The 21,584-nt window shown below is 43.1% G+C and overlaps 1 protein-coding gene across 1 annotated transcript; it reads right to left on the bottom strand.

Annotated features, from left to right (window-relative positions):
- Positions 1 to 603: 603 nt before the first annotated feature.
- LOC120842733 lies at positions 604 to 21,237 on the bottom strand. Its single transcript, XM_040213906.1, has 5 exons — positions 21,118 to 21,237; positions 13,172 to 13,329; positions 13,002 to 13,096; positions 6,682 to 6,765; positions 604 to 761 (listed from the first exon to the last, which is right to left on the bottom strand). The coding sequence occupies exons 1-5, from the start codon at positions 21,235 to 21,237 to the stop codon at positions 604 to 606; spliced, it is 615 nt and encodes a 204-aa protein (XP_040069840.1).
- Positions 21,238 to 21,584: the final 347 nt, after the last annotated feature.

Below are 21,584 nucleotides of genomic sequence, written 5' to 3'. Positions count from 1 at the left end.
GTGGTAGCTAAAGAATGCTATCGCGTTAAGATATTTTAAAGGAACTATAAGACACATGATAAAGCTTGTAACCAGGCGAGCTGGTTTAGGTTGAACATTGTTAAGACCGAGACGAGCGGAATGAATGGGGACAGTACAGGACATACATCTCATACTCAGCTAACAACTTTTACTGAGAACATCGCTTATATATGTCTTTTCCCGAACAGATATCCGGACAACTGCGCACGTCCCATGGCCAACCGTTATACTATTCCTACACAAAACCGCCCACAGAGCCCAAACACACCTCGATAGGACGTTCAAGTGACCTTAAAAGAACAATGGCAACGAAAGCCCCAAGGGACCAGACCTGAACCCAGAACAACTGGTTCTCACACAAGACAGACGAATCGGTATTATAACACGGCCCCTTTAAACACAGAATTATATTGGATCAAATAACGATTCATAACGACTGTTTTATTAGCGTATGTGTAAGCACTTTATTTTATCGCCCATAATTATTCTTAAAAGAAAAAGAGTGTCAGCAGCCAGGAGGTAATGTTGTGGTTGTAACTTCTTCCGTCGGTTCTCACTGGGACGACTCTCCTGAACTTCTTTCTATTGGGCCTTAACGTTCTTCTTGCACCACGGGTGATACACTTGCTGCGTGTAGGATGAATCACCTTTCCCGCATGCATTACCATATATTTTCTTGCAGTTTTCAGGGACACCAGCATCAACTGCGTTGTTGTGAAGATAGAGCTCACAGGCGCGCCCTATAAAGAAAATTAGTACTGTTATGCTTACTAACAACACCGCTGGAAAGGAACTTGCCATTTATGAGTGGACAAGCATTAAGTTGTTCTTTACAGCATGCCTATAAAATTACACTGGTTTAACACATGGAAGTCTTTAATGTATACACTGCAACTTTACGTTTTCAAGAAGGAGAAGGTATTGCCGCCAAGGTGGAAACAGTGCATAATTGAAGGGAGGAGATAACATAATTAAACTAGTCTTTAAAAATGCGTTAAGATTTTTAGTATTTTATTATCCCACAGTTGAATTTGTATCGCTTACCTTGACGCTAGAGGTTTAGTTTAGCGCCTGACATTCAAGAAATTTTATTTTAAAACCCAGAGTCTTAACTCGGCGCAAATATACAGGTGTTTTTGGAAACGCAGGCGAAATCGCTCCTGCTAAAACTGCGCATCGCGCAGAAAAAGGTGAATGTCGTAGTGGTCTGTTCTAGATTGGGCCAAAAAGCCGATTAAGCAATATTACTAGCGTTCAGTATAATTACGTAATAATTTACCTTTTAGTATCCTAATTCTCAATCATTAACTTTAAAGCTATGGTTCCAATTAGAATCTTAATGCACAGCATTGAAAACTACTAAATCCACCAACATTATAATTATATAAGGTACGCGCGGCATTTAACGGTGTTCCAAAAAATTATTCATATGGTCGCATTTCAAAATTGATATATTTTATCGAAGTGCATTTCCGGCGCCAGCAATCCCGCTCCCTGTGCCCAAAACGCGCAACGTACGTGCGCCGTCACGCATCGCACGTACAAGAGTATAGATAAGAAAGCCTCCAGACGGTCAGATTTGGTTTGCCTGTTTGACGTCGGTGCCAGTGTGTCGACTCACCGCTGCGTGAGACGCGTGGCAGCGCAAGAACGTTGTGCGTTTTGACTAAGGGGAGCGGAATGCTGGCGCGGAGATGTGCTCCGATAGAAAACCAAAACCTAGAAACGCGTCCAAATTGAGCATTATTTCGGAATGCCATAAATGATACTGTGCGTGTCTTATATTATTGTAATGTGGGTGAATTTAGTGGTTCTGGATGCTTCGCACCACGTTTCTGATTATAACCACACCTTTAAAATTATTAATTAAGCATTTAATTTCTGAGAAGTAATTCTTTATTTATTCTTCATTTATCATTGTCTTGCAGCGCCATCAGGCATTATCGAAATGGCCGAATAAACTTCAAAAAAAAAACATTTCTGAATTCGCTGCACACAGAATAACACTGGGCAAGGCATTCCACTCCTTAATTGTTTTAACAAAAAGCAACTTTTGCCCAATTCCGCCCTGGTGCGGTATTCTCTAACCTTAAGAATGTGGTCTTTCCTTTTTTAGATATAATTTGGTGGTAACATGTAAAATGAGCTATTAATGCCAGTTTTATTGTTATGGATGTTGTATAAAAACTTCAAGCGCAAATTTCTTCGTCTTAATGCCAATGTTGACCATCCCAGTTCTTTTTTCATGTCGGTTACACTCTGAAAACGGCCGTACCGCACCAAAACAAAACGAGCGGCACAACTCTGAATTCTTTCTAAAGCAGCAATGTGGTTCTGCTGAGAAGGATCCCAAACGGTGCAGGCGTACTCAAGCACTGGGCGTACATAAGACAGATAGGCCAGCTCTTTGATTCCCTTAAATTTTGCTTTTTTTAAAATCAAAGCGCTCTGCGGGCCCTCATAACAACGTCGTTAATGTGTGCGTTCCAGGTGCAGTCAGCTGACAGAGTGACGCCAAGATATTTAACTGTTTGCTTTTTGTTACGGTTTAATTATTCAGTTGGTAACATGCTTCAACTTTTGGTTTTGCGGGTAAAACTAACATGGGCACATTTTTAACGTTTAAATTCCACTTTTTACACCATTGCTCTATTCGACTAAGATCAGATCGTGTATAAACAACACAATCATCTGCAAACAATCGTACCTGGGAATTTGCACCGTCATTATTATCATTAAAACTATTAGAAACAATAATGGACCCAAAACAAACCCACGGGATAATTTGATTGTAGTTAGCAGTGATGTAAATTTACTATCGATAGTGTTATCGATAGTTTCTTCACTATCGATAGCTCATTCGACTATCGATAGCACTCTCCATAGTCGACTATTGATAGTCTATTATCGATAGTGCTATCGATAGTCGGCTATCATGAAAATCGATAGCATACTATCGATAGTTGGCTATCGCGAAATTGTTTATCGTCGAATATCAATAAAATAGCGATACCCAACTAACGTAATGCTATTGATGGGTTTTTATTCGATGACGGACGAAAAATGTCCGGGAAATGTCGTGTAGCTCGGAGAAAATGCAACTGCAATAGGGACTTCATCATAATTATCGAGGAACGATATTAACCTATTGAAAACAATCACAAAATGGTAGTAACTCTTTTTAGAAACTATTTACAATATTTTATTAGATTAGAAATTCTATACTATTGAAAAATTATGAATAAAAAATATCAACTTGATAGGCTGTTGGAGAAGTTTGTTTTTTGCTGTTTAGAGTGCTATCCGGGGTGTTCCCTGTGCTTTTTATGAGCTCAATCAGAAAAATGAATATTTATGTAGCCTCTGATGCGTAAACTATGTATGTGTTGTATAAATCCCGAAACCTGCTTGAATATAAAGCTAACGATGGGGATCAAATGTACAGTGCAGGGTCATAACTTTACCCGCATGAAAAGAAAAGTATGGCGTTTCTTTTGAAACAACGAAGTTTCAAGAACGAAAAAAGCATTATTTTCTTTCGGATTTACAATATTCATTGAACTGAAATAATGCCTCATTTACAACAATATTGTTACTTGAATCACAAAAATAAATTTCGTTTTTATAATTTAGTTTTGATTCAGTTAACGTCGTGTTCCCAAACATACAGTATTTAAGAATTCGAGAAAATAAAAGCATCAATTACAATGTTTTCTTGGTATAAGCATTTTCTCTGGCATGTTCAAATTGAATTCAGTGCCACAAAAGTTCTGTTACATTAATTTAAACAGATATATTAATTTAGAGGTTAGGGGACGGCCTCTGTATTTTAATTTTTTTTTATACCAACAGCTAGGTAAACATTTTCCCAGCCATCGTTATTAAACTCTGCCAAAATATAACCGAAAAACAAGTGACAATATATCATGAAACACAAGCCTAAATGCTTTCATCAACGGCTAATTTTAGATTTTCGGGAATTCCTTGTAAATAGTCATTAGTAGAGAACAAAATCCCAAGCAGAGTGTTCGTCTTAACCTGTCGTTGGTTAGGGCTATGAAAAGAAATGTGTGTCAATTGCATAGTAAAAAAAAAGCATCAGCCTGAAACCGATTTGTGAAAACCCTGATGCTAAATCTCCGCAGCGAGTGCTCTGCAGGACAAAAAAATATACTGAATATACTGAAGAGTTTTACAAAGACGGACATACTTCAGTGTGAAACCTTATATTTGAACCCCATGAATACACAAAATATCTGCGCAGGAAAACTAGCAAACAGCCATTTCTGTTTTATTTCTACATTAATTGCACGAGAATGAAAGTCTATGTTTTCTCTCCCTTCAATTTCATGTTTTTCCAAACCATGCCTTGTCTGTCCACACATATCCGTCGTCATTACCTTTTTGGGTAGTGCTTGAATTATATCTAACCTCGACAGATTTTTGAAAATTTACTTTCGATAGTTCCTACACTCGACTAAAAGCCAACTATTGATAGTAGAATCAATAGTACTATCGAATTGCCCCATTGCTAGTAATATCGATAGTCCACTATCGATATTTTTTGACACAATAGATAGTTTTGAAAAACCTAACGATATTTTCAATGTTTAATTTTTTTTATAGTGTTGCTTCACAAGTAGTTCGTCAACAGCTAAAGTGGCAGTTGACTAACGCAAATGCTGTTCAACGATGGCATCAGTGGCCCATCAAATGCTCCAAATGCGCCTGAGAAAAACAAAGATTTCTTCAAGTTTTCTTTAAATTGGGGATAATGGGCTTCAATTTTATATCATATGATTTTCGGATTTTTTCGGTTCCAGGCAGGCAGTGCAATCTACCCGGTGGCTGTCAGCTCAAGCCTACTTGGTCGTGTGGTGACCAGCAACGTGGGATTGCAAGTCACTTCGAAGTCGCGTCGCCTGGTAAGGCAGTCCTGGTTGCATTCTGCATGTACTTGAGCTTTAAGTTTGAATACTATCACAAATTCAGGCGCACACTCGTTGCGCTTGAGTATTTTATTGGACTGAAACACCCAAAACTGGGAATCGCTCCGCATCACTTTCAAACCGAAAAGAGATGCTAAAATTATTTCATTGTTGAATGACTTCTTAGACAGCTTTAGGATTTTTTATTTAGTCTGTTTAATATTTTTTTTCGAGTTTGTCTGCCAGTGAGTTCTGCATTTTTTCATTGGTATTGGGCTTCAGTTATGGTTGCGCGCGGATGAATATATTATTTGTTTACGCACCATGGTGCCATAGGAGAAGAGAAAACCTTAATCAGCGCTCGATGTCACTTTTATTAATGAAGGAGCGATTAGCTGAGGACCACGTTGCGGTATCATCCGATCCGTGGTCGAACGTGGAAATACAATAAAATTTTGTTGCTCTAGAAATTAATTCGAAAGGGGCAACTAAGACATCATTCTTTTGTTTCAATGGTAAACCGTAACACTGCCATACGAATTTGTCGGGGCATGGGCCGAGTCAAGCCACATTTTTGGGGGCTTTTTGTTTTTTCGAACATCAAGTAACTTGGCCAATATAAAATCAAATTTTATTTTATTTGAGTTGGATGCATGATTTTTGCGAGAAAGATATACGTTTCGCTGAGATTTGGGGAGCATGGCAACCTAACTTGTGTTACTATTACGACAACATTTTTGTTTCCCCGCATGCAGCCTGAGCTCGCGGAACGCAGACGGAACAGACGAAGGCGTACAATGCCTCCAAGCTCTAATAGTCTTCGTCGTTTGTTTCCGCCTAATCCTAAACTAATAAAATAATCTTCCAGACAAGCGTCCAAAAATAATCTGAGAAAAATGCGGGAATGTGTCCTTTAATTTTTTGATGAAGAAAGGACTCTTTCGTGACTAGCCCAGTCCGAACCGTTAAGAAGCAGCACCCGCAGTGCCGCCTGGAATTGTAAGATATCCATATTTTAGTTTTAATTCAGCTGCGAAATCTCCTTGAAGCCTTCAGGCGTTAAGAAGGACAAATATTTTTATATCCAAGATAACATTTCATCAAGTGTGGATTATCCATTGAAAATAAAAGTTTAGATGTTGAGTGCGAATATTCAAAAACTTATTTCCAAGATCAGTCCATGACTGCAAGGACCACATTGGACGTCCTGCAGAGCTCTTTGACCAGGCATCGGGCGTCGAGATGTGCCTGATCATACATTAATCAGCCGTCGGTTGGCCGTTCATGTGTGTGGTGCTCAGGTGTCTACCAGAATACGTCGTCACAAAAACTTCTGATTCAACGCTCTACCCATTTCAATAAAACTGCTACATTTTTTTAGTGTTATTATCTCTTATTTTATGATGTACTTCTCGTTTTGCAACATTATTTTATGTATATTATACTTTTGTGAAATACTTGTGCTTTGGAACACCGTTTCTAATATATGTGGGAAAAACTGTTATTTTAAAGACCGCCAGTATTAATGTCTCCTGGGCGATCTAGGTAATATATAAATAAAGAACAAAAATATTTAATAAATAAATAAATAGCATTGATGGAGCGACCAATTTGGATGTTTTAGGGCGCTTAAGATGCCGAACGCACCATAATGTCTCTAGTTTTTTTTTCGATTTACGTATATATTTTTTAAAGCTGAGGAAACTAAGGAAAAGAAACCATTCCCACTTACCATTGTTTACATCCAGAACTCTTAGAATATCGCATTTGTCAGAGTCAGTGTAAATCAACTGGAATCTTTTTCCACTTGTGGCATCTTAAAACAAAAAAAGATTTCCAATTTACTACGCCTGTGAAATTCTTCGGGAAGCATGATGATACCACTCAGGGACGGAATATATCGCTTGTAACTATAAAAAAATATATTCGTTTATATTTTTTCTTTTGCAATAAGCTATTTATTTAGTCCCTCTCAAATGGGCACTTTCCATCTGGTCTAGACATTTATTGATAATAACTTTATTTCACTTTTTATAATACTTGACAGTCTTAACGCAACTCGACACTCTTCCAAAGAGAACGTTGACACTTTTTTGTAATTATTTGGCGTGGCATGATAGGCTCTGGCGAATTGGAAAATTAGGTGCTCCCGGAATACAATCTTTGAGAAACGTCATTGAAAACCGCATATTTTTACGTTCCTTGAAAATTTGTGCAGCTCAAATGATTTCATGCCCATAAAGGAACAAATCGTATGTTACAACATATCGTGTTATCAGTGAAGAATCTGGTTTAGTCGTGCTACTTTTTATATTTAAAAAAGCTTATATACAAGCATCAAATTAAAATATCTGTCACGAACACTTTAGTCGTGACCTCCCTTGTCTGAAATGAGGTTTCTGCTAATTTGTCTTTTTAACTCTTTCAGCCGATCGGCGTTTTGCGTGCGGCTTGTTGAGGTATGCACGCCTCCATTAAAAACAGTGAAAAGTGCTTAGTAATAATATTGTTACGCTTTATTCTCAGCGTATCTCGCCCCTGCTGTTCTCTTTTATCCTTCTAATCCGAACATCACTTCTTCTCCTGTCACACTATACGCTCTCAAAAATTAAGGGCAGTAAGTTCAGTTCAAGCTGAGCAGACCTCGTACCGAGCAAGGCGGTTTCTGTGTGCCACGAGCATGCGCGAACAAGCATTGCGTTGCACGCGGTGTACCACATCGTTCAAGCGCGTGACGACAATGAATGGTCCTTGCCAGTTACTCTGTAGTTTGGGCGAAAGCCCCCGTCTTCGCAGAGGGTTGTAAAGCCACACTTTGTGTCCCGGTTGAAACATTTCTTGCGTAGTGTGCTCGTCGTATCGTGCATTCATTCGCTGGAAAGCGATAGACAGGCGCCCTTGAACAAAGTCGTATGTCCGCTCGAGACGCATCATCTGGTCACCAACATAAGACCCGGGGTCAGAGGAACGGTCTGGTGTTCTTGAGAAAGCGAGGTCGCACGGCATGCGAATTTCCCGTCCGAAAAGAATCATGGCGGGTGTGTACCCGGTGACTTCGTGAACTGCGGTTCGATAGGAGTAGAGGAGCAGAAGGACAAAGCAGTCCCAGTCGTCTTGATGGTTGTTGACAAACATCGCCAAAGTCTGCACTATGGTGCGATTAAAACTCTCCACGAGGCCATTGGACTGTGGATGCAGCGGCGTCGTTCTTGTTTTGGTGATGTTGAACAGTCGACAGACATCTTGAAAGACCTGTGACTCGAAATTTCGTCCTTGGTCTGAATGTAATGATAAGGGTGCGCCGTACCGGGATATCCAGTGGGCTACCAAAGCGTCTGCCACGACAGGGGCGGCTTGGTCAGGAATAGCGATGGCCTCTGGCCATTTTGAGAAATAGTCTACTATGACAAGGAGAAACCTGTTGCCAGTTTGTGTTCGTGGTAGAGGACAGAGAGCGTCTATGGCGACCCGTTCAAATGGTGCTCCACTGACGCGTTCTTGCAACACCGCCTGTACTTTTTTTTGTGTGGGCCCTTACGCGAAGCGCACAGGTCGCACTGACGGCACCACAACTTGACATCGTTGTGGCACTGCAACCAGTAGAAACGCTCACGTGTCTTCTGAAGGGTACGGTTGACGCCAAAATGGCCTCCTTCGGGACTGCTGTGAAGCTGTCGAAATATCTGGGCGCGGAATTCGGGTGATGCAACTAGTTGCCACACGACACGGTCACCAGTGGGTGTTTCCCAGCGTCGGTACAGAAGCCCGTCACGTAACTCTAGTGTGTCCCACTGGGCCCAATAGCTTAATGCTGCTGGAGATAGGTGGGATATCTCAGTACGTTGTGGCCGACGGCCGTTTCGTTTCCACTGGATGCACAGGCTGACATCAGGGTCACGTGACTGGGCCTCTTGTATTTCTTGCGGTGACCACATGCTGTTGTAGATGGTGAAAGGGCAGAGGGTGTGACTCAGGCCCGAATTACGGCGAATCATGCTCATGCACTGTCGACAGGAACCCTCACTACATGGACGCCTAGAGAGGGCGTCGGCGTTGCTATGGTGTGATCCCGCACGATGTTTAATCTCGAAGTCGTACTGCTGGAGATGTTATATCCAGCGGGCAAACTGACCTTCTCGTTCTTTAAAACCAAGAAGCCATGTCAACGCTGCGTTGTCTGTGCGGATTATAAACTTTCTGCCACACAAATAGTGATTGAAATGGGAAAGAGCCTTGACAATAGCGAGACGTTCACGTCTTGTGGTGCAATAGTTTCGTTCTGGCCTTGTGAAGGCTTTGCTGTAGTAGCCAATTACTCGTTCATGGCCTTCCTGTTGTTGAGACAGTATTGCACCTGCCGCGGTATTGCTCGCATCTGTGTCCAGAATGAACAGCGCGTTGTCTCTTTAATAAGCCAGCGCTGGGGCGACGTTAGCGCACACTTTAGTGCGTCAAAGGAGTCTTGGCATTCAGTAGACCATTTGAATACCTTGGACTTCTCGGTCAGGGCATATAGAGGCTTGGCGACTCGTGAAAAACCAGGGACGAAGCGCCGGTAGTACGTCGCCAGGCCAAGGAAGCTCAGCACGTCAGCACCTGATGCTGGAGTTGACCAGTCGGTGATTGCTGATAACTTCAGTGGATCAGGAGAGACGCCACTGGTTGCAATAACGTGTCCTAGATATCGGGCTTCCAGAGCAAAAAGGGTGCATTTTTTAGGGGTCAACTTCAGGTTTGCGTCTTGAAGTCTCTTGAGCACCAAATCGAGATTAGTCAGGTGTTCGGTGAAGGTCTTTCCAAGGACAACAATGTCTTCTAAATACACAAGGCAAGCGGGCCAGCTTAGTCCCTCAAGGACTTCTTTCATTAGACGTTGGAATGTTGCGGGAGCGTTGCATAGCCCAAAGGGCATGACTGTGAGTTGATAGAGGGCGTTGCCGGTGTTGAAGGCTGTTTGTTCGCGGTCTGATGAATGTACGGGAACTTGTCAGTAGCCGCTCTTGAAATCAAGGGTGGAGAACCAAGTAGATCCCGCGAGCGCGTCTAGGATATCATCTGTCCGTGGTAGTGGAAAATAATCTTTCTTTGTGATGTTATTTAGCTTCCTATAATCGACGCAAAATCGAGTGGATCCATCCTTTTTTTACAAGGGTGACCGGCGAGGTCCAAGGTTCATAGGCTGGCTAAATAACACCTTTTCTGAGCATTTGTTCAACGAGGTAATTCACATGTGAACGCTTCGCCAGTGGTAGTCTGCGAGGCGCTTGCCGAATGGGGTCTGCATCACCGATTATGATACGGTGCGTAGCCAAACTGGTATTTCCTAAGTCAGTGTCGCTACTGCTGAATACAGCCGAAAAAGGTGAAAGTAAACTCTGCAGTTGAACAGCGTCATTCTCTTGAAGGTGAGGGGCCGTGGCAGCATAGAGAGGTATAAGGTGAGTTTTCAGACCACTAGAACACGGTGTTAGCGAGTTTAATGGCAGCCCATTCGCATAGCACACTGATACAGTCGCCGAGCCGAGATGAAATGCCTGTGCCCCAACGTGAAGGGTCCCTTGAGCAAAGCGAGCACGCATTTGTGGGTCTTTAAAAAATCCATTCCTAGTATGCAATCTTCAGTTACTTCTGCTATGACCACAGGTAGTGTCGTCTGCAGGCCACCAACTTGGAAGGGAACATTGGCTTGTCCTGAAACTGCAAGGGTAGCGCCAGTTGCAGTTCGAAGACTGGAATCAGGTCCCGCAGACATGGCTGAGAGGTGTAACTGGTCGAAGGATGTGGGTCGGACGACTGAGTTTGTCGCTCCGGTGTCTATTAGTGCACGCACAGGGACGGCATTCATTGTACCTTGGAGGTAGATGGATGAGGGTGAAGCTACCGAGGAAGTAAAAGTAATTTTTTTTCGTGACGCTCCCTGAGCACCCGTCGGTCGGGCATCTGGGGGTCTAAGGGGACATTGCATCTTGCTGTGTCCTTCTTGTCGGCAGTTCCAGCAGATCATCTTTGGTAGGACTGAGGCGGGTGCTGCAGGTGGATTCCTCGTAGCCAATCGTGACGCATTACGGGCGGCCTCCACTTCTAGCGCATGAATGTGGGCGGCTCGAAGTGTTTGAGGACGAGAAAGGCGAACGGCATCTTGAATCTCAATTGACGCAATTGCATCAAAAAAAGTCGCAGTGCCAGCGGCATCTGCAGTCTCTTCAGGCGAACCCACGAACGACAAGCGTGTAAGACGCTCGATGTCGTCAGCGAGCTGAGACAACGTCTCACCCGAATTTTGTCGCCGGTGGCGCAGTTGGGTGTGGTGTCGGTAGCGTTGATGCCCATCACCGAAGCGTTCCTCCAACGCTTGGACTAGAGAGGTGTACGACGTACGAGATTCTGGCGACATGTGGTGAAGGACTTGTAATGCTGGCCCTCTGAGATTTACTGCAAGTACCTGTGCTTTTTGCTCGTCGGTCCATCGATTGGCGGCAGCGAGGATCTGAAATTGTGTCGCGTAGGCGGACCAGGTGTCGGTGCCGTCAAATTGTGGCGCCCGTAGCTTGAGATACGTAGCAGACGGATCGATGGTCGGTTGAGCCGTGGGTGGAAGCTCATTTTCACCGGTTGGTAGGGAGCTTGGTTGTGCCAACGCTCGAAAGCTTTCGACGATTGCGACTGATGTTCTCTCGAAGGAGCTTGAAATGGCCTCCAGGAGAGCCGCATCGCGTTGCCTGAGCTCTTGGGCAGCCCTCTGGTGGTGGACATCCAGCAGAGCTGCAATTGCGGTCGAGGCATCGGCTTGACTGTTAGGCTCAACGGGATCACGAACTGATCGGGGGGAGATGGATCCTCCTCCAGGTTGCGGAAGCCCATCCGCAGGTTGTCGAGGAGGGTTCATGCTTGCCGGAAGACGGTGTCCCGAACGGGATCCCACTTCTGACACCAGTTGCTACGCTTTATTCTCAGCGTATCTCGCCCCTGCTGTTGTCTTCTATCCTCCTAATCCGAACATCACTTCTTCTTCTGTCACAATACTATTGAAGTATAACTAAAGCTACTGGGGCCTCTTTCAAATTGCTTAAATATTTTTCTAATCAAGATTTAATTCGCTCCTATTATGATAGTAGAAAAAATTGTGATTCAACATGGGCTGTAGAGTCATAAATGCTCAGTACAGCTGACACTAAGGAGCGGTGGGAAAGGCACGAGGCACAGGCCTTGTCACGCGAGGAATGCTGCTTCCAAAATATCTGCCAAATATCAGCTTATTTGATCCAATCTACTTCTCCTAGCAGTGACTGACACCAACGTAACTCTAAACATGGATAGGTTTTGGAACGACAAGGTAAAAACGTTTAGTCTGGAGAGACATTGAGAAAAACATAAAACTAAAAACTTATATTGTTGCCTTCTAGTGCTGCTCCCTAACGTTCTTCAGAATACTGTTCGGCCTTTACTAATTCAACTTGTAATTCAGTTACTCGGGGTCGAATGTGGCTCTACACCAAATCCTATGATATTAAACTTACGTGTGCCTGTCTTGCCTGTGCACGCACTATTTTTTTCTATATTATTTGGTATAATTATCATTGTAAAGAGTCCCCGAGGAAGATAAACTTCACTTAAAAATAAATTGACTTCCTCCTGAAATAATGCGCCACTGGCGCACTGTAGGCGTCTGGTGGCTGGTGAAAAAATTAGCCTGGTCCGGGATTAAACCCCGGAATCTCTCCAAGGCTAGCGGAGCCCTTTATCTACTGAGCTAGCCAGGAGCTGGTAGTTAGTAGAGCAAACAGATGTTAACAGTTGTCACTAATTTTGATCCTAGCCACCGCAAGGGTAAGAGCAGTTTTGTAAATCAACGGTGGCGCCGCAAAGCTTCTAATCAGCTAGTCATCATTCGATGCTTCATAAAAAAATTTACTTTGGCGTTGTGCCCGCAATTTAAGGCATGCGATTAGTCCTTAGGATCAGAAGCTACTATAAAATATTAAAATATCATAAAAAATACTTATTTTACGTAAGCGAGCATCTGATGAAAACTGGGTTGTACTATTTTCTTACCTTTATGTGGGCTTATACGCATTGCGTTGTTATTTTGTCGTTCGGTGGCATACATCTTTGTTTTATAAGGAGTCGCATAAAGTGTCGCCGTTTGTCTAAAGAGAATGCACACAGTGGTCAATGTCTGAAAAATTACCTCACATATTATATCAAATGCTTAACTAGCTTACTTTGTGTTATGTTCTTGTGTTCCCAATCTATATTCCTGGACAAATTCGTAATCACTTCCATTTGGTTGATTTTCGTTCACTTTCACATACACACAAGTGTGCTCCGTTATATATGTTCGATAGTACAACCAAGATTCTCGATCGGGGTTATTCAGAAACTGAAATTTTAAAAAGGTCAATCTTATACGTGTAGTCAACAGATTATGATATATACTTTTGAGAACGATTTATATCACCACCTAATGCCGCGTGCATGGTCGAGAGGGAACGCTTCTCCATACTTCTAGGAGATTCGTGTTTACTCTCCACCCGCACGTACATTCACCGAAAATGTCGCGGATAGAAAAGGATCGTCAAACGTAAAACTCCAAATAAAGGTTTAACCGGTGAACTTGTGCAAGAAATATATTAAAGAGCGCCGAGAAAGCAGCAGCGAACTTTGGGGTGTCGGCGTGACAGCTGGATAGCGCGTGAGTCCGAGAGTGAGTCGTCAAGACCACGCTGGGCTTTTTATCTACTGCACTTTACTATGGACGCTCTGCTCTTGTGTCCATATGCATTACTGATGGACACAAGAGCCGAGGGCCGTAAAATCTATTTCTCATTGGATGGAACGGTCCCGCTCTGCTTAGAAATCTATGAAGAGGGTATCACCTCCAAGGGAACGTGCAAAGAGCAGCTAGGCCACGCCGTTGCGAACCAGCAGCGCCGGAAACGCGCTGAAGAACTGCTCCAGGCGAAAGATCAAGGACCAAATGAAAGCTTCCTCTGGTTCGTCGAAGACGTCCTCCGACTGTTCGACCGCGCAGATCCCCTTGCGCAGGAAAAGACGAAGAATTTTAACATCCTCATGGGAGGAGTAAAACAAAGCACCTTTGGGGGCTTCGTACGGAACCCGCCTGCGACCATTGAGGCCTTCGTGAAAAAGGCCACAAGCATCGAGCGGGCCCTCTAAGCGCGAGCCACCCATTACCAGTGACTGCCCAACGTTGCTGCCCCCGCATTGACTAGCCTCAATGCTGGCACCGGCCTCTTTCCGCGAGGTCACCTATAAGGAGCTCAGGAGCTCCTTATAGGTGACCTATAAGCGAGCAACGCCAGCGAGCCTTTTAACTGCAGACACCATCAACGCTGTAACAGTACTTGATGAAGCCCCTTCGATAACGTTCCCCGCGATTTCCAGGAGGTCCCCCTAGTTCCTCGCCAGTACCAGGCGCCGACTCGACGGGACACGGTCAGGCAACATTATGTTCAACACCAAGACGACCCGGCCCAGTACGCCCACCTGAACTTCCTGCACCGATAAAGGCCGACGTGCAGCGAACGGCCGCCCGTTGGCCGCTGTGCTGCCACTGCGGGGATGCCGATCACATATACCGCCTTTGTCTCTACCTGCAACTAGGGCTACGGCTACGCGGCATTACTAATAGTCGAGACGAGGCAAGAAAAACCCGAGCGAGTGATCGCCTACGCTAGCCACACCCTTTGGGACGCGGAGCAAAATTACTCGACGACGGATAAGGAATGTCATACCGTTGTCTGGCCGGTAACTAAATACCGACAGTATTTGTACGGAACCCGTTTCGAGCGGTCAAAGGCACTATGTTGCCGGCTCGACAACATTAAAGATCCATCAGGGCGCCTCGCTCATTGAAACCTACGGTCGCAAGAGTCCGACGTGACCGTCTTAGAGTCAGGCAGAAAGGACTGCGAACCCGACTGCCTGTCCAGAGCCCCGTTGAGTCAGCTCCTACCTGCACCGACGGCGACGACGAGAGCTTTCTGGGAGCAGGAACGTCAATGGCATGGCGAAACTCCAGCGCGACGGTCCTGTACTGCGGACTCTGAAAGAGGACTTGGAAGGACGAGGGTGTACAGTTATCCGTGTCTTCTCAAGACCATTGTCAACCTTCGCCATTCAACAAGGTGTCATCTACAAGAATAATTTTAGATACAGCAACTCGACGCGGCTCTTGGCGATCTCTTCCGGTCTTCAAGAAAAGATCTTCCAAGCCTGTCATGACGACCTGACATCCGGACGTCACGGTTACAGTAGGACCCTGGCCCGATTTCGTGAGAAGTACTACTGGCCTAATCTTCCGAAGACAGTTCGCCAGTACACAAGACTGTGCCATGAGTGCCAACGCCGCAAGAAACCTCCAAAGAAGATATCAGGACCCTAGAACTGATTGCGACTCCTACTGCTCCGTTTCAGCAGGTCGAAACGGACCTACCAGGACCATTCCTATCGTCGGTGTCGGGGAACCGTTGGATAGTCGCCTATCCGGTATGCCTACACAAAGGCCCATAATTTTTTTTTTATTTCGGGTAGTGGCGGCGGCAGCAGGATACATTAGCTAATCTGAGCACTTCGACTGTTTTAGTGTCTTCTTGAATCCGCGCTGGACTCGGCCATACTCGGTGCTTTGAACCAAGCTGTCGGTGCTGTGGCGATTGCTCTCGCCAGCGTTCTGCTGCTTTTTCGTTGGCGGGCCTACCCTGCTGCTCTGGAAACCTTGAAACTGCATTAGACTCGGCCGGCACAGGCGCAGTTCTGGGCATCGAAAGCATATAAGCAGAGTGCTTCCATCCGGAAGTCATTTGGCAGCGGCGACGGGAACTGAACAACCTGGCTAATTTGAGCACATCCAATGTTTAAGGTCGGTAGACATTACTTTCTTTATTTTCTGACGTTACCCAAGTTCCCACCGCCACCGCTGAGGCTGCAACTGCCACTGCCGCCTTGTTATTGCCGTGTTTCCGTGATTTGTGAAATGTTCAGTGTATATTAGGCATGTCAGTCGCCCATCATGGAAGAGGGTTAGGGGTCCATAGAGTCTATGAAGTGTGCGAGCACGTACCATTTCGGAAAATGTGCGGCCATAAATGAGAATTCGTACAAAGGAAAAAGAGATCCAGAAAAAGACCTGCCAGGGTCCAACGTGTGAGAGTGGTTCCTCGCGTGCTAGCTGCGGTGAGGACAACCAGGCTGAACTTAGTATTGCGTTTGTTCGAGCGTGGATCAACCTGAATCTGGAATGTCTGCCACTTCTAAACGCAAAAGTAGAGAGCGTGGAACATTCTCTCCGGTACATGTCGATGCAGTTCGATGACTTCGAGAAAAAAATCAAACGCCAAAAAAAGAGATATTAAAGAACTAAAAAAGAGACTGACAGAACTAGGGGAAAAAGATAAGGCGTACAGAATAATGCAAGATCAACTCCTGGAGGAAGTGAAGGAACTGGAATTTCTGAGTAGGCGACTGAACCTCGAAAATTCACGGGACCCCTGCGGTGCAGGGCGAGTAGCTGATGATCTCATTACACCAAGTTGCTAACAACCTCAAGGTCCCCGAACTAGCACAGAACAATATCGTGTCTGTTCACAGGCTGCCCGCGGGGCAAGATAACGTCCCCGGAAATATTGTTCACTTTGCGAGGCAACAAGGCACGGACGCGTAGCCAAAGAAAGGGAATACTCTAAAGAACAGTATGCTACATATTGTTATACAAGAAAATGTAGAAGGGACGGCAAATATCTTTTACAATAAGCGAACAATCAGGCAAAAAAAAAAAAGGACATGCGTTTGCATGGCACACAGGCGGAAAAGCTCCTGTGCGAAGGACTGCAGGGGCACGAGTGATTCATATAAAAAACGACGCCGATCGATATTTCCCATCTTTAGGTAAGACTCTGAGAGGAAAGCGCCTTCAAAGGCTTGACGCCTTCTGTCTCAGTCCCAAGTTGCTATCGCTCTGCATGACTTTCCGTGCTATATATTGTACACAAAGAACCCGTTTGTTTATCTTTTGTTCGCTTGAACGTTCGGTAAGCCAAAGAAACAGATGACAGTTTGTATGTACTGTTTGGTCGCCTTGGTTTTTCTTTCTCGGTTATCATGTTCTCGGAAAGTTGGCATAGAGATTAATTTTGCATTTTTACTTTGCCAGAATATCAAAATTGCTCACTCTGCCGTAATAAAAAAAGAGGTGGTGGCGAGACGCGTCATCGCTTGCACGAAATGACTACAAATGCGAACTAGTATTGTAATTTACTCAAGTTATGGGTAATTTTGAGTTTCTGTGTTTGCGCTGTGGCACATATATCGTTGCTGTGGTTTATCGTCCATCACCTGGAATCGGGAATAATTTGTTAAACTTCTTTAACGGCTTACTAAACTTTTTAGTAGAAAACAAGTATATTATTTTTCTTCGCGGAGACTTCAATATAACATGCTAGGAAAATACAACTTATAAAAAAGCGCTTGATTCAAGCATTGCCGTTAACGGTTTTAAAATAACGGCAATTTCAGCAGCAAGAATTACATCCACAACGGCTACACTTATTTATTTTTTCTTAGGAACCACGATGCGTCCCCCATCACCCCTAACGCTATTAGCACCGATATCAGTGATAATCTCCCGATATTTATGTTAATAAACACACCTCATAAACTTAAGAAAGGTTCAGCGCAGCGTACTTTTCAAATTCAAAACATAACAAACACTGCATCAGAATACTCTGGGCGTCTTTAAATGTAATTGACTAGAACCAAATTTCTTTGCAAACAAACGCGGACGTTAGGTATGAAGACTTTCTACAGGCATTTCAAAATTTGTGCGAGGAGAGTTTTTCACACGGGGCCGCCAAGCAGTGGAAAAGAATTCGCAAGCCTCGGATGAAAAGTGAGCTTTTGAACAAAATAGACGAAAAAAAAGTCTGCTTTAGAATTTTTTGAAAAGGAGAAACCCAGAGGATTTATAGAGTTTTAAAACGTATCGACATAAGCGTGTTGATATGTAGAAACGTGCGAAGTCCACCTATAATATAAACCTCTTCAAGCAAGAAGATAACAAGGAAGCAGGAGTATTCTGGAAACAAAGTAATAGCGTAACGAATCCATATACGCAGGAACATAATTTAGATTAAGTAACTTGCAAAAGAGGTACACTTTTTGGGTGTTCTTTGTAGAATGCGTCTAATAATTACTTCGTTAGCATAGCAGGTGACGCTGCGGTGTTTGGAAATAGGTTGGTCCACTTAGTTATATCAAAGGTTATTATACAGTCTTTCTCTTTACATCCGACAGATGACGTATATATTTAACGTGTCCATTTCAACTGGCTGTTTTCCAAACACTATGCGGGTTGCGAAAGTTGTGCTTATCTTAAAGGCGGCGATAAGAAGATAATTAAAAATGATAGACCGATTTTCTTATTATAGATTTTTTTCGAAAGTCGGGAAAAGGAAATGCACCACAGATTTTCTTCTTATCTAGAAAAAGAACGCCTACACTTTAATTTTCAACGGGGTCTTTGGAACAAGCGTTCAACTGAAACAGCGTTGATAATGCAAAAAGAAGAAATATTAAAATATATAAGAAAAAAAGAGCTTATTTTAGGTGTGAACGTTGACATTTCTTAGCTCTTTGTTTTAATTAATCGTAACATACTATAAAAAACGTTACAGCACTATGATATCCTCGGAACTGGACTTAAACTGTTTTAATCATATTTGCAATATCGAACGCAGTTAGCTAGCCTAAATAAGTATAATTTAGCAACCAAAAAAAGTCGACTGGAGTCAACCAAAAAAGTGTACTTGGGTCGCTGTTATTTATAATTTTTATAAAAGATATCAAACAATGTGCACCAAACGTTAGGCATATTTCATATGCGGGCAGTACCTCTCGTTTTCTTAAGCGCCAAGCGACTTCTAAGATCAAAATTACGGCGGCATTTGTTCTCGAAAAACAACACTTATGAACGCAAGTCAATGGACTAAAAATAAACACAGACAAAACTAAATGCATACTGTTTAGGTCACGGAATCGTAAAATTTCGTGGCCTTTAAGTATCACGATGAATTCATCTTCTTTAGAGATTGCAAAAACCGTTAAGATTCTTGGTGTCATTTTACTGAATCACATTCTTGAACTGAACACTTTCAATGTATCCCCCCAAACGTTTGCAAAGCAATTGCAATTATATCTAAAACTCAATTTATGTTTCCCGCGCGAGTGAAGTTCCTCTTTTATTATTTCTTTGATTTTCACTCATTACGTGTACTGTCAACTGGTCTGGGGAAGATCAACGAAACAAAATTTAACATCACTACTTCTAACACAGAAGGTATTTTTCACAATTGAAAATCTTCTTTTTTTTTAATCCTTCTGAGGAGCTTTTTTGAAAACAGATTGTGATAATTAATCATTTGTACAACTATCGTTTGATGGGAGTCTACAGTACGGTAGTAAGACAAAATAACAACTTTTTTCTTTCCGTGCTGTCGGGCTTGGTGAGAACAAACCGGACGCATGAAAGAAGACATAGCCAGAACTGGTGTGTGAATACTCACCGCACTAATTATAGAATAACCTCTTTAAGATATAGGCCAGCGTTGTTTTAAATAAGGTCGAAAGTGAAAATATTGGCATTACTAAAAAATCAAGGGACGTATGTTACATGATATGTTATTAGAAACAATGGTTACAACATTTTTTGTAGCTAATCGATGTAATAAGGTGAAGTATCTTGTTTTTTACGCTTGTGTTGTCTAAAAGGTTTCAGCTGTTTGTCTGCCACAGAGGGTAGGGCCTCGCCAAGCTGCAAGTCACGCAGCATTTCCCCCTATTTCCTTTTTTGTACATAAAGGAAAAGAAAGAGATTATTATTATTATTATTTATTATTTATTATCTGGTACTGCTGCAGAAGTCGCCAATGTTTTTCGTGTAGGCCATCTTTTTCCGGCACGGTGCTCCCGAAATTCCTAACTAGCTCGGTGTCAACATTGATGGCCCAGCTGACTGAAGAGATTCTTCGGCTAAGCCAAAGTAGCCATCGGTACGAACCACCCCGTACCATCCGCTGACCAACGGTTACAGTACGACTCAACGTACAGCTTCACCCATTCTGACGAGCAGTTTCACCCACCCTGGACGGCCATGCTCGAGGGCATGACGGCAAAAGGGATCGATCGACGCACCGGGGGAGCAGTCTTCCGTAAAAGGGAGAAGTAAAACTCATCGACGGCTTTCTTGAAGACAGCAAATTCAACATCAATTCCCGTGATCCTTAACTCTTTTCTGACCAAGGGAAATGTAGCCATCTTTAAGGGATCCGTTTAAACACTTTTATTTTCCTAACTGAATTAAGTATGGAGACTACAGCAGATCAAAATATGCAAATTTAGTCGTTTTTTTTTTTTTAAAGAGGCTATACATTGTAACGCTAGAACCAAGTGTTTGTTTTCTTGTGAATACCAGGCGAAACACCCGAGTTAAAAGGTAGCTTTCGTAGATCGCTTCTTTAGCTCCGAATCTCGCAGCAGAGGTAGACACTGCTACTGAGGATGCGCACCGCTAGGAATTTGTCTGCACAATTTGAGGGGTCATTTTTGGATGCCATAAGCTAGCGGAATGGAGTGTGTGGTTGCAGCTTTCGGTGCCTTGTCAGCTTGCAGGTGAACGGCGTACACCTACACTGTTTCTCTTAAATTTGAGATTTTGTTTTTAGAAAGACCACCATAAGTCGGGCGCATGAGAAAGGAAAATTAGTGTAGCAGAACCTTTTTCACAAAATAGCAAAATTGCTTCTATTATTTTCTGGATTAATTTACGTAAAACGTAACGTGAAACTAATTTGTAACGTAACAAGTGAAGTAATCCGTTATTTTTTGGGGCGAAAGTAATTTTTAACGGTAATCCATTATATTTTAGGCTCGGTAATTTGTAATTGTAACCCATTAACATTTTCAAGTAACGAGCACAAATTTAATATATAGTAATTATATTTGTTCTTTCCCATTTTAATCATACTGAAATTCATCAGTTCATATAAACTCTTTTCAGAATGATATGTGGCAGAATGTACTTGACTATCTCACTTGAGTGATATGGCTTACTAAATATCGCAAAAACATCACGTCAAATTAAATTCGAACTTGCCTTTTGCATGTCTTGATATTGCCAATAATTGTCTTCCTCGTCAAGCAGTATTTCTCCAGGTTTCGCATCGACAAGTATTGCTAAGAAGCACAACAAAAAGGAACAAGGCATCAGCTTCATCTTAAAGCAGCAACTATACAAGTACTCTTGTAACTTCAAGTCGGAGCTTTTATAGTCGGAAAAAATTAATTTTTGACATTACATATGTTTAACCTTTCACTGCTTTGAGCGAAGGAGATCCACAAGCAATTGTTTGTTATGGCCTTTGCGTCATCAGGCATTTAAACATTGTTCATAAGGCCTGTCAAAAGCGTCGAAGCTCCTGTCATTTTATGCTTTTATTTATTGATGAAAATGGACAATAGGCTGATCTCACCAGCCAGTTTGACTACGCCACCTCTGCTGCAATATATCGAGGGAACTTTAGTCTTTCTGCACGTGCGACAACCTTGCTGGAGCTCTGCACG

Source organism: Ixodes scapularis, unplaced genomic scaffold (genome assembly GCF_016920785.2).
Source record: "Ixodes scapularis isolate PalLabHiFi unplaced genomic scaffold, ASM1692078v2 PGA_scaffold5__190_contigs__length_132052651, whole genome shotgun sequence".
NCBI lineage: Eukaryota > Metazoa > Arthropoda > Arachnida > Ixodida > Ixodidae > Ixodes > Ixodes scapularis.
Note: the sequence above shows the minus strand (reverse complement) of the source record. Positions and strands in the feature narration are given on the sequence as shown.